Consider the following 13,002-nt stretch of genomic DNA (forward strand, 5'->3'; position numbering starts at 1 on the left):
GAGCTAACAACCCCACATGACATCCCGATTTGCACGTTTATGGCGGAGTCTTCTTTGATTTTGTGATATTTTTGAAGAATTTTAGTCAAAATGGAAAGTATTTGTGTCTTGCAGGCTTGCTGAAGCGAGTGTCATGCTGATTGTGGGTTATATTTGCACAGGTAATAGTTTCAAACATAATTTTTTGGTGAAGATTTGCGGTGACCATGCATGACTATCCAATTCTAGTTCAAGAACAAATAACAAACACTTACGCATTTATATCTTTCTTTCTCTATTAAAATAACTTTGTTTTAATTTCAGATTTCAGATATAAGGAATAAGCTAGGTTTTCTCTTCACAAGACTCCTATTTAGCAGTGTCTGATTTAGAATTATGTATTTTGTATTGTTTTTAAAAAAAAAATATTAATAACACTAATACGTTAAAATCCATCTGAATCAATAATCAGCTGACGTTAGACAACAAAAACAAGATTTTTTATAATTTCTGTCCTTAAATCATACTTTAACATAGTCACCATCACCAGAGAGGGGTAAAACAGACAGTTATTGATCCATGGTATTGGCTTGTGTGGACGATAGCTGACATTTGTTTGACATTCCATTACATATCCATTCTGTCAATGTCAAATTTGATGTGGCTATTTGTTTGTGAGTTATCAATTTTATTTTACATTCTTGTAATTATTACTTGTTATTACTTGCAAAATAACTATGTTAACCACTGAAAAAAGTAATGACAAAAATGAAGAACCACCTGAAGAACCGCCGCTTGAGACATCCGAAGAAAGTGAAAAACTTGCAGTGTCTGAATATATATCCAGCTTGGAAGCTAGAATAAAATGTAAAGGCGACTTGCGGAATCAAAATCTTAATTGTGTCCGGCCTCCAGAAAATCATTTTTCGAAATTGGATTCCGGATTAAAAAAGAATACGACGTTTGTGAAGAAATTGAAATCTTTTAGTGCATCTCAGATTGATGTCCTTCTTAAAGACTTTGGCGTTTTAAATTTAACGAAGTATATATCCGAAGTTGCTGCAGCTATTACTGAAGCTAAGTTGAAAATGTCTGATATATCTGCAGCTATAAGTTTATGTGCCGCTCTTCACCGCACATATGCTGATTTTTCATCAAATCTCTTTGAGAACTGGCAGAAAATCTTGACATTCAAAATTACTGATAAAATAGCTAATTCATCAAAATTAAGAGTTGATTTAAGATTTTATGCTGAGTTGGTTGCTGTAGGAATTTTCACAAATAAAACTGGTTTACCTTTATTGGGAAATGTGCTGACAGTCCTCATTAATATGGACAAAGAAGATCATAACAATATTTCTATTCTCTTATCTTTCTGTAAGCATTGTGGTGAAGATTACGCTGGGCTTGTTCCTAAGAAAATTAAAGATTATGCTGAGGTATGCTTACACATTACATTCTATTGCAATTATGAAATGTTACATAATATATGTATCATATAAATTTGTCATTATCATCTCCTGTAGAGTTGGCGTAAGAGGTTTTGGCCATCATGTGAAACTACCATCAATTTAGTCATCACTCCCTTGAGCTATCACAGTTCCTGCAACCCTTTAATTACTAGGCCTACTACTACCATTGTATAGGTGTGGAGGACACTCATGAGTGGACTTCACACAAAGTTCTCTTAGTTCATTTAAATCTATCATAAGCTATTTATTATTATAGTTTATTTATGTAATAATGTACTTTTATAGAAATACGGCATAACAATCCCGAGGAATACATTTCTACCGGCAGAGAAGCAAGCAGTTGTAAGGACTCTTTTGAAGGATTATTTTTCATCTCTTACCAAACATCTGCTGGCTGAGAGAGCGCAACTGCAAGCCTTACATGCAGCAAACCAAAGAACTTTGCACACCAGAGGTGAATTGTCACAGGAGAGAAAAGATCAATTAGAACAGCACCAGGTACAAGCTTCAACATTAGTATAATAGGAATATAACTGTCTTTAAATTGTACTGATTGATTGGTTATTTGGCATAAATTACCATAAGTAGTTGTTGCAGTATATCTGCGATTGAAATATTCTACACTAGCTGTCGTCACCCGTGATTTTGTCCACACAAAATAAAGAAAAACATAATTGGTCCCCAAGGTATTCTCATAGACTATATTATGCATGCAAAATTTCAGCAAATCTGTTAAGCAGTTCCGCAGATAGATTTATGATTAAAATTTGTGTTTGAATTTCAGTACAATCAATGGTTTTCTGAATGAGTGTCAATAGTGTACTTGTATAATTTTTTTTTTCAGGCAACATATGACAAATTATTAGCAGGCGCACAGAACTTTGCGGAAGTGCTTGGTGAAGATTTAGGTGAAGCAGGAGAACCACCGACTTTATCTTTTACAGTTATTGAGACTCAAGGGACAGTTACTATTGGTGGGAATGAAGAAATTTGTATGCAAGCCGGAACTGATCCATGGCAAGATGAGGATACAAGGACTTTTTATACTGATTTACCAGATTTAAAAGTTTTTATGCCTACCCATCAATTAAAGGAGGTAATTTTTTTTTCTGGTCAAAGACAAATAGTATCTTGTTTTTAGCCAGGTTTTATGGTTTTAAAAAAAAATTTGAAGCTGGATTTAATCTGTTTAACTTTTTTAACTGAATTATTGTTACATTTGTTTCAGACAGTGAAGAGTAAGGCGGAAACAGTGACTGAAGAAATGCTGGATGAGGATATAAAGGAAGATGAATTGAGTGACAATGAGGAGCCACCAGCTGCTGTGCCAGATGTTGAACAAGAGGAAGCTCAGCCTGCTAATGTCACCAACAAGTATGTATACTAAAGGTTTTTACCATGTTTGCTTTTATTTGACATACATTTTTACTGAAATGACTGAACCAATTGTTATAAGAGCTAGAAAAAGTGTAATCACTTTTTTTAATCAACATGACTTAAAATTGTTGCTTTTTGCAAATCTTTTATAATTATTTGCCTATCTGTGCTAGTAGAGCAAAAACAATACCATTTTTTGTTACTTCCTAATCCCTAATGAAAAACTGTGAAGTTTGTATTAAAAGTATTATAAGTAAGCCTTTATGTATATGACCTTTTATTTTTGTTTTTTAGTTGGTAAAATATTTTTTTAAATCTTATTTACAGGTATGCATTGGATGCTTTTCTAAACGAACTGCCAAATTGCATTAACAGAGAACTCATAGACAATGCAGCTGTGGATTTCGTTTTGAATCTCAATACAAAGAATAACCGGAAGAAGCTTACGCGAGTTTTGTTCAGTGTTGCCAGGACGAGACTTGATTTGTTGCCGTTTTATTCTAGATTCGCCGCAATTTTAAATCCTGTGTTACCTGATGTGTGTTTAGATTTATGTCAAATGTTGAAGCAAGATTTTAAATATCATGTCAGGAAAAAGGATCAAATTAATATTGAATCCAAGGTATTTGGTATATCATAGTTCATACTAATATTATAAATGTGAAAGTTAGGATGGATTGGTCCATCCAAACTTGTAACTAAGTAACTAAAGAACTGCTTTTATTGAACGTATTTTTTCTTTACAGATAAAAGTGGTCAGGTTTATTGGTGAATTAGTGAAATTCAACTTATATTCAAAAATGGAGGCTTTGTATTGTTTGAAAGTACTGTTACATGATTTCAAACATCACCACATTGAAATGGCTTGCAATCTTCTAGAAACTTGTGGTAGATTTTTATATTGCAATGTTGACACTCATCAACGAACAATGATATATTTACAACAGATGATGAGAAAGAAGGTAAGTGAAATAATAAAAAAAAAAACATGAAATGTAATTAAACAAGCCTTAATAGCCAAATTGTTAAGGGTATGGTTTATAATCATGTGGTCGAGGGTTCAAATCCCGCCTATTCGACTATTGAAAACCATTCCTAGCACAAGCCTAGAGTTGCAATGGTAAATATTAGTTAGTTACAAAAATTTTGCTGATATTAAAAAAAATCTTTTTCACAGACTGTTTCAGCTTTAGACTCTAGATATGTGACGCAAATAGAAAATGCATTCTATTACGTATGTCCGCCTGAAACTCCCGCACAACCAAAAGAAGAAGAACCACCAATACACCAGTTCATACGAAAGATTTTACATGAAGATTTACAAAAGAGTAACGAAGAGAAAATTTTAAGATTAATGAGGAAACTTAATTGGGATGATACGGAAATATCTTCCATTGCGATACAACACTTAGCTGGTGGATGGCGAGTGAGAGCAAGTGCGAGGCGAGCTTTAGCCAGATTAACAGCAGAATTAGCTACATGGCAAGAAAACGTTGCTCCAGCAGTAGTTGACACGATCCTTGAAGAAATCCGTCTAACAATGGAAGATCCACATCCTCGGTATAACCAAAGAAGAATTGCCACAGTCAGATATCTTGGAGAATTATACAATTACAAACTATTAGACTCAAGAGATGTGTTTACCGTGTTATACTCTTTCATAACTTTTGGAGTAACCAATGACCATAGCAATGTTTCCCCGCTTGATCCACCGGACAATGTGTTCAGAATAAGACTTGTTTGTGCTCTACTTGAGACATGCGGTGCGTATTTTAATAGCGGATCCAGCAAGAAAAGACTAGATTACTTCTTAGTCTTCTTCCAGAACTACTACTGGTTCAAATATTCGGATCCATGTTGGAATGAGACTAATAAGTTTCCGATCTACGTTAATTATATATACCAGGAGTGTTTGACGAGCGTGAGACCGAAGTTAAATCTGTTCACAAGTTGGCAACAGTGTAAAGATGCTATTGAAGATTTGAGACAGATATTGTACCCAGAGCTTGGTGAAGATGAACAATATGATAATGATGATCACGGAGATGATAGTGTTAATGATGGCTTAGACACGATTATGGAAACGGATGATGAAACTGATAATCCACAATTGCCAGAAGAGAGTTCTGATGAAGATCCGATCACAGATAATGCAGGAAATGACATCAATGATCAAAATGATGAAATGATTGTAGAAGATCGGCGTCCAGCGGCTAAACCGGTATTTGGCATTTCTAGTATGTATAACAGTAACATTTATAGTATCCCCATTAATATATCTTTTTGATTAAAGGTAGAGGATCTGGAATTTGAAAATGCTTTTGAGAAAATGGTTACGGAAAATATAGCGGAACGACAACGAGAAAACAGACCTCAACAGAGAGATATTGCTGTACCAATGACGTGTCGTCAAACCACGAAAAAAACTTACGAACAACTTATGGTAAATGGCGTTTTTTTATCTATAATTGATTGTGCACTATTTATTGACTAACTATTTTTCTTGTAGCAAGGTAAAGTAGGCGTGGAGTTCGTTTTAATGGTTAGAAAAGGATCGAAGCCGCAGTACAAATCGTTTAACGCGCCACCGGAATTTGCCAGTAATTTGCAACAACAAGCACTTGCCGACAAACAGGAGATGGAAAGAATGAAACGGTAAAGCAAAACATTGTAAAATTACGATTCTTTTTATTGTGAAAAAAAAAAATCAATGGTACAACTGACCATATGTATTAAGCAAATTGTTTTTTTTAATAGTAAAAAGGTAGAAAACGAGCAAGACCTCTTGATTTGGCTAAATTAACGATGCGACCGCTGTCCATAGACTTCTCCAACAAGATTCCAATGTTGTTTATGGGTATCTATCAAATATTTATGGTTTTTATACTTTTTTTAGTTTGACGTTAAATATTTCTGAACGACAAGAAGAAGAAGAATACAGCGCGGAGAGTGGAGGTGGATCTGGTGGAGGAGGAAATCCGAACAGAGGGCAACATATACGACAGAAGTATCAACATCCTAAAGGCGCCCCTGACGCTGATTTGATATTTGGTCCGAAAAAGTTTAAATAAATTGACCTAAAAAAACAAGAAGCCTAGATTTTAATCCCATATTCAAATGTTGATTATTATGCTGATTAAAAATAATTCTTAATAAATTTGTATCGAAGATTCTTATGTTTTATTTTTCCATTGTCCCGGTATAGAATCATTCCGTCTGCAAAATTATTTTGTAAGACTCGTTAACTTTTATTAAATACAACGTACCAGAAATTGGTGATATGGCATTACACCATTATCGCCAGTGCAAGATCTTTTACTGTATTTAAAAATAAGAATTACATTTTTCCTCAATATAGCAGGTAGTTTTAAGTGAAGACAAAATAATTTATTTACGTAATACAAAAAAAGTTATGCGGAGTAGCCTCTATGCTCATCTCTAAAGTGGCAATTTTGAAAAAAAGAAGAGATTTGACAAGTTGTCGGTGGTTATCATTATCATTTCTGACTTAACGGTGCGGTTTAAAATTTTGTGAAGAAATAAAAAATTAGGCGATTTTATTATGATATGTGAAGTGAAATGGTAATGCAAATAAGTTAGTATTAATAAGGTTATTTAGATCAATAACGGTTACATACTATATTGTTTCTGAGTAATCTACTCAACGATATGGCGGACGACGACTTTAGTAAGTTATTACAAGAAGCTGAACAGTTAACAACTGAAATAGAAGGAAATGAAGAGCTTCCGAGAGTTGAACGGTCTCTTGGTCAAGTCTTGGAGGCCTCGCATGAGTTATATTCCAGAGTTATACAATCTGGAGCAAATGATATCCAAGCGTGAGTATTTGTTTTTCGGTGTTTAAACAAACAGTACAAACATTTCACATTTTTAAAAATTACCTAACAAATTGGGCTTAAAACAGAACTTATAATTTATAGTCAAGATAATAAACAGATATTGGTTTTATATTGCCATATGAAGTGTAAGTAATTAATAAATATATAGCCGTTTTAGGTTATATCTGATGGTTTATGTCTGCCTATAAGATTCTATTTGCATGAAGAATGTATAATTACCAAATTATCAACAGGTGTAGATTGTTTATTGGAGTAATTCCAACATTTTATTTATAAATTATATGATTTCAGACATCTCCTATTTGGCTCTAAAGGCATAGATCTTCAACAAATATCTCAGAAGTTAGAGACACTTAGTTCAAAGCGCACATTTGAACCACTTCAACCTATTGCTGATTCAGATGTGGAAAGTTTTTTGAAAAATGAAAGGGAAAATGCTATTTTATCACTCATTGATGAGGTTAATAAAAATGTAAGTATAATGAACAATTGCTTACAAAAGCATTTAATATATAGAACACCACTTAATTGTAAAATTATTAAATTCCAGTCATTGCAAACAACAGAAGATCAAAAATGGGAGCATATGCTTTCAGAGTGGAATAAAGAGAAAACAAATCTAATGAATGCTATGATAGGACCTTCGCAGAACTGGTTAGATCTTAAAAAGACACCGGAGCCTCCAAGTATTGCTGATGCTCCTAAAAAGTTTGGTCATTCAATGCTGGACAGTGTAGAGGCTGCATATGCTCGACAAATCCAACAGTACAATAAATTGATATTCCAAGGATCTAAGCCTAGGACAGCATTGCACCAGAAATTTGCACAAGTGGCTGAGGAGCTGAATGAAACGGTAATCTTTTCAGTTTTAATGATCATTAATTACAAAATTCTTTTTCAATTTATATTGTTTGATTTTAGAATTGAAAATCTGGCCAGCCATGTGGTTTAATATCCATTAAAAAGTCATCATAACTTATCTGTTCCTTATTGTTAGAGTTTTTTATATGCTAAAGTGATATTTATTACAATTTCCAGAAAGTAAGAGAAATGTGGGAGATTATAAAGACAATGACCAACATACCTGCCATTGTTAGAGATGAAGATCCACTCAAAGCTAGAGGCAATCCAGCAATTCAACAATGTCTAATAGCACAAGGCAAGAAATATTTGGAAAAAAGGTATGGAAACAGCACCATGTATATTATAATATTATAAATGACTAGCTATCGCTCGTGATTTCGTCCGTGTGTAATTAAAAATATTAAAAAAATGGCCTATGTTTCTCAGTGATACATTACCTTTCTAGTGGTAAAAGAATTTTTAAAATCGGCCCAGTAGTTTTTGTCTCTTACCCTATCTGCACGGAATTAAAAAAACTAAGCAGCTCATGAGTTTTTCCACTAAGCACTATATTTATATCAAATTCCATTGAGATCTGTTTAGCAGTTTAGGCTACAAACTATACATCCATCCATTTCAACTTTCTCATTTATTATATTAGTGAGATACCAAAGAGAGTCTATAAAACAAATGTCTAAAGTATTTTTACATTCATAACATAACTTCTTTCAGATACAAACAATATATGAGTGATGTGGTGCGAGCAAACCCTGCTGCAGCTATGAGAGGTGGAGAGCCTGGCACATATCCATTGGTACGAGGCTTTGTAGGGCTTCGTTTACAAGGACAAGGCAGCCAAGGTCTTGCTGATGGTGTAGTTGACGACCGACCACTCTGGCCCATGATATACTACTGCCTTCGAAGTGGAGATGCCAATGCTGCCTTACATTGTTTACGGAAAGCAGGGTAAGTTAGAAAAATATTTAATCTAATCTATATTAAGATACAAGGCTAATGATGCTTTAAATATAGGGCATTTTATCACTCGTTTTTGCACGCGATTCCCTTCTTTCGGGATTTACATAAATTATTTGTGTTCTTTTGACTTTATTCTACATTTGTGCAATGTCATCAAGATCTGTTGAACGGTTTTAAAGATACCTTCTCACAAACATCCGTCCATCTAAATTTTCGCATTTATGTTAGTAAGATCAATTTAACATTTTAGACGTGATCATGAAGAATTTATATCAGCACTAGAAGAGCACATCAGGAATCCGGAAAAAGCCTTAAGTGACAAACTACAGACAGCCATTAACTTTCAATATAGGATACAAGTTAGAAATTCAACTGATCCATATAAAAGAGCTGTGAGTATTTTAAAATAATCTCGATTTACAATATAAATAAACTAGCTGTTCCCATGCGACTTCATCCGCATAAAATTTCATTTTTATTGTTTACATTTGTCAACTTATCAATTGCAAATGTCAAAATGACAATATGATGTCAAACCATGGCAACCTTGATTCCTTGATGTTGGCAGCAACTTATGGTCTCTTTCCCACATTAGGGTATTTATCCAAAATATTTACCCCCTAAGTTTAATGGCGTGAAAATATATAGCCTAAAGAGTGACGGAAATGTAGGGCTTTGTATTAAAAAAAGAATTATTCAAAATATGCTGTAATTGCTGAGATCTTAGGCAACAAAGAAGTGTGTCTTTACGCTTTATTATAATAGTATATATATGGGGAAGCCTTGATAGTTAACAATTTAAAATCTTATCATAAATTTAATTACTGTATTGAAAGTTGAAAAACTTATTAGAATAGCTTATATTCTTTCTACATAAAATAATGCTTTTCACCTTATGTGTTGCTGGGTTTATGCTGTTTTCTATTCTATTTTTTTCTAATCCAGGTGTACTGTGTAATTGGTTGTTGTGATGTGAGTGATGAGCATTCAGAAGTGGCTCGTACCGCTGATGACTACCTCTGGATGAAGCTGTCCATAATTAAGTCTCGTCCCAACAACGAGCCAGTTGCATTCACATATTCTGATCTGCAGAAGCTTATCTTGGAGGAATATGGTATGTGTATTTTACATGAAACTTTTGTATTAATTTCTATTTTTAACCTGCTATTTGATTCATGCAGAATTCAAAGAAAAACTTAAACAAGTAGCTTTTGTGTTCTTCCAGACTATGTTCTCAATCTCTACTCAATTTCATTCACCCATTCTGGAGACTCCTTCTAACAAAAATCCATATAAACCCACATTAATGTAATTTCTAAAACCATAGTCTCTGTAAATGCATAAAATAGTTTTGAATAGAACTAAAATAATATTAGGTTTTAGATGGAAAGGAGTGGTTATCTTGTTTGAATATTTTGCTAGTGGTTTCATTAAATATTTATGTGTTGTGTGATGGATCCTTAGCATTGTTTATTACATTTCAGGTGAAACTCATTACCATGCCTATGAAAAACCTTTAGTGTATTTCCAAGTGTTGATGTTGACTGGACAATTTGAACCAGCTCTTGAGTTTCTATCTAGAATACCAAGGTATGATTTTTCTTTTCTAATTAGATCACTTTTTCATGGTTATGTATTCTTAGATTTAAAAGATTTGTATAATGGTTGATTTTTCATTACAGAAAACTTACTATTGTTTTGTTATAGGTATCAAGTACATGGTGTTCATATGGCCTTAGCACTTCACGATGTATATATGCTGGGCACACCGAGGAATGTACAAGCTCCCTTATGTAAGTAAATAATATTTATATAGTTGTATCGTTTTGTTACTTCTATTATATTCAGGAAATTATAACGTAAACAATATGTACATTCAGAAAAACTGGCAGTTTCTACTTTAAAAACTGCAATCATCTGAACATTTTGAAATGCGGAACATGAACTAATACAATACAGCTTATAAATGTATTTGTATGAAGAAAAGTCAGTTATACACGGCTAGTTTTTTTTATTATTATCCCTTTGTTTGCTCTCTAGACTGCTATCTAATTAGTTGATTATAGGAAGAGGCGCAATTTGGCTCGTTGCAATGAACATGGCACTTTTTCCTGAAATGGAACAACGCAAATTTCCGCGACTGTACATGAAAAAAAATCTTAAATAAGTTTTGTAGTAGTTTTATGATTATAGAGATATCAAAATATGTGCTTTTTTCGTTACAGTATCTGTTGACACAGATGATCCAAACCCACTGCGTAGATTGAACTTGGCAAGATTGTTGCTACTCTATGTGAGAAAGTTTGAACTTTCTGATCCATCTGATGCCTTACATTATTACTTCTTTTTAAGGTATGTTTAAGAAATTTTTTTTATCTGCGCTGTATTAAAATTTATATCTTCTATGTTACTCGAGGAAAATAGGTTTTTAATATTGAATTTAATTTTGCAATTGGCTATCAAGTTTCAAGTTTCTTTTTCATATTATAGTAATTGTAGATAAAAAACTAAAAGGTTTTTTATTTCTCTTACAGGAACTTGAAAGATCCCAGTGGCAAAAACTTATTCATGTGCTGTTGTACAGATCTTGCATTAGAAAGCAGAGACTATGAATTGTTGTTTGGCAAAATGGATCCTGTTACAGGATTATGCAGTCCTGGTTTACTGGATGAGTTTAATAATCCTCATATTGATAGTAAGGTAAATTGTTTGAATAATATTTAATAACTATATTTTTACAGCCATTCCTTCTAGTTTATCAGGCAACTACAAATAATTTAAGACACCATTAGATTGAGAAAATATTTGATATTATGTGTAATTACAGGTTATTGCATTAAATGTGGCAGAGCAGTTAGTTAACAAAGGACTCTTTGAAGACGCTATCACAGTGTATGATATTGCTGGGGTATGTATTATTTATCAAAAGTTTGAATTCCATACTTATAAAAGTAAAATAACTAAATATGTACAAAGAAGTAACGATAATGGTGAAATAATATGCTTGTGCACTAAATTAAAAAAAATTATTTAATGTTGTAAAAAAAGTACCGCGAAAAATCGTTTACCTGTCATGGCGTGTATAGTGACGTCACTCGACAAAGAGTAGAGTATGTTGTGTTCTATCAAGTTCTTTGAGGTGTTCCAATATCTATTTACCTTTTCTAACAAACAACCATGCGTCAAATCTTTCACATTTGTAATAGTCATCATCATCATAATCAAAGGCACTACAGCCGCAGGTGGACCTTGTCCAGTAAATTTATCCATATCGGTCTATCTTGGTCTTTTTGTTTCCAGCCTTTGATGCCAATATTTTTATTTATTAGGCGTATTAATTCCAGAATATGGAGAAGGTTCTGGAGCTGCTGTGCGTGTTGCTGGGCCAGGTGGTGAACAGCGGTGGCGGGGGCAGCGGCGGCGGGCTGCGCGCGCGGCTGTCGCTGCTGGCGGAGCACGTGTCGCTGCGCCTGCGCCACGCCGACACGACGCAGCTGCCCGCAGCCTTGCTGGAGGCGTACAACAAACTCTGCAAACTAATGACCTTCTTCGATCACTTCCATAATGATAACTTTGAAGGGGCTCTTGAGGTTTGTATATAACGTGTCCTAAAATTCAACGATAAGTCTGTACAGGTTGGTTAGGCCAACTGCATGTGAAAGTCAAACTATTATTCTGATTGTAAATTGTTTTTTTTTTTATATTGTTAGAGGTTGATGATGAATTTGGTAGATCTTTAATTGAAGCTTTTGTCAAAAATGAGTCTAGATATAAAATAACTAACTTAAACTATAATAATAGTTCTTCATATTAGTGTAAATATGTTATGCAGTCGTTACGCGAGTGCGAGGTGGTGCCGCTGAGCGCGGGCGAGCTGGAGGCGCGCGTGTCGGCGGCGCGGTGCGCGCGCGGCGAGCTGCTGCGCAGCCTGCCCGCCGTGCTGCGCGCGCTCTGCCACATCCTGCTGGCGCAGCGCCAGCGCCTGCGCAACGCACACGCACACAACCTGCCCATGCACACCAACAAGGTATATACAGCTATATTATTAAGAAAGACGGCTTAACCCACGTGACAAACTTCGGTGCTCCACACGTGACTTATCGCAAATTATCGTCAGTTATATACATTGATGTTTCTTGATAGAAGTCTTGATAGAATATATCGCTGATGCGACAGAAATAATCGAATGTTACTAGGGAACATAACATACAATTTTTAATAATATAATTTATTTTTCACAGCAAGTGGAATGGCTGCGAGAACAGGCTGAAGTCCTCAACACGTTTGCGGGCAACATTGCGTACAGAATGCCAGGCGATACTTACAGTCAATTAGCACAGATGCAAATACTGATGCATTGATAATAAATCCAATTAAAAATATTAAATAAACTTTTAAATAATTGAATACTACTGTTTTATTTTGATATAGTTTTTCTCAAATATGTCGCCTTATTTCTAAACCTACATACATATAATTTTGTATACGAATAT

General features: G+C 34.3%; 2 protein-coding genes across 2 annotated transcripts; both read left to right on the forward strand.

The window, feature by feature from the left end:
- Positions 1-6: 6 nt before the first annotated feature.
- On the forward strand, positions 7-5,998 carry LOC106099754 (regulator of nonsense transcripts 2). Its single transcript, XM_013278399.1, has 11 exons — positions 7-161; positions 304-1,418; positions 1,737-1,949; positions 2,296-2,547; positions 2,680-2,825; positions 3,156-3,450; positions 3,575-3,790; positions 4,006-5,049; positions 5,122-5,271; positions 5,338-5,483; positions 5,725-5,998. The coding sequence occupies exons 2-11, from the start codon at positions 717-719 to the stop codon at positions 5,897-5,899; spliced, it is 3,339 nt and encodes a 1,112-aa protein (XP_013133853.1). The 5' UTR covers positions 7-161; positions 304-716; the 3' UTR covers positions 5,900-5,998.
- A 311-nt stretch (positions 5,999-6,309) lies between these two features.
- On the forward strand, positions 6,310-12,916 carry LOC106099871 (nuclear pore complex protein Nup93-like). Its single transcript, XM_013278551.1, has 15 exons — positions 6,310-6,667; positions 6,980-7,160; positions 7,239-7,541; positions 7,727-7,869; positions 8,264-8,497; positions 8,760-8,901; positions 9,455-9,623; positions 9,994-10,099; positions 10,217-10,302; positions 10,735-10,861; positions 11,044-11,209; positions 11,337-11,417; positions 11,854-12,099; positions 12,342-12,536; positions 12,751-12,916. The coding sequence occupies exons 1-15, from the start codon at positions 6,498-6,500 to the stop codon at positions 12,868-12,870; spliced, it is 2,469 nt and encodes an 822-aa protein (XP_013134005.1). The 5' UTR covers positions 6,310-6,497; the 3' UTR covers positions 12,871-12,916.
- The last annotated feature ends 86 nt before the right edge of the window (positions 12,917-13,002 follow it).

The sequence above is a fragment of the Papilio polytes genome, unplaced genomic scaffold, assembly GCF_000836215.1.
Source record: "Papilio polytes unplaced genomic scaffold, Ppol_1.0 DF824102.1, whole genome shotgun sequence".
Lineage (NCBI taxonomy): Eukaryota > Metazoa > Arthropoda > Insecta > Lepidoptera > Papilionidae > Papilio > Papilio polytes.

Excerpts from the sequence above, each read along its gene's own strand:
- LOC106099754 (XM_013278399.1), top strand. The coding sequence starts at position 717 with ATGTTAACCACTGAAAAAAGTAATGACAAAAATGAAGAACCACCTGAA. Across the intron at positions 2,826-3,155 it reads CCTGCTAATGTCACCAACAA|GTATGCATTGGATGCTTTTC; the intron begins GTATGTATACTA and ends TCTTATTTACAG. Across the intron at positions 5,484-5,724 it reads GAGATGGAAAGAATGAAACG|TTTGACGTTAAATATTTCTG; the intron begins GTAAAGCAAAAC and ends TACTTTTTTTAG.
- LOC106099871 (XM_013278551.1), top strand. The coding sequence starts at position 6,498 with ATGGCGGACGACGACTTTAGTAAGTTATTACAAGAAGCTGAACAGTTA. Across the intron at positions 6,668-6,979 it reads GGAGCAAATGATATCCAAGC|ACATCTCCTATTTGGCTCTA; the intron begins GTGAGTATTTGT and ends ATATGATTTCAG. Across the intron at positions 9,624-9,993 it reads GCTTATCTTGGAGGAATATG|GTGAAACTCATTACCATGCC; the intron begins GTATGTGTATTT and ends ATTACATTTCAG.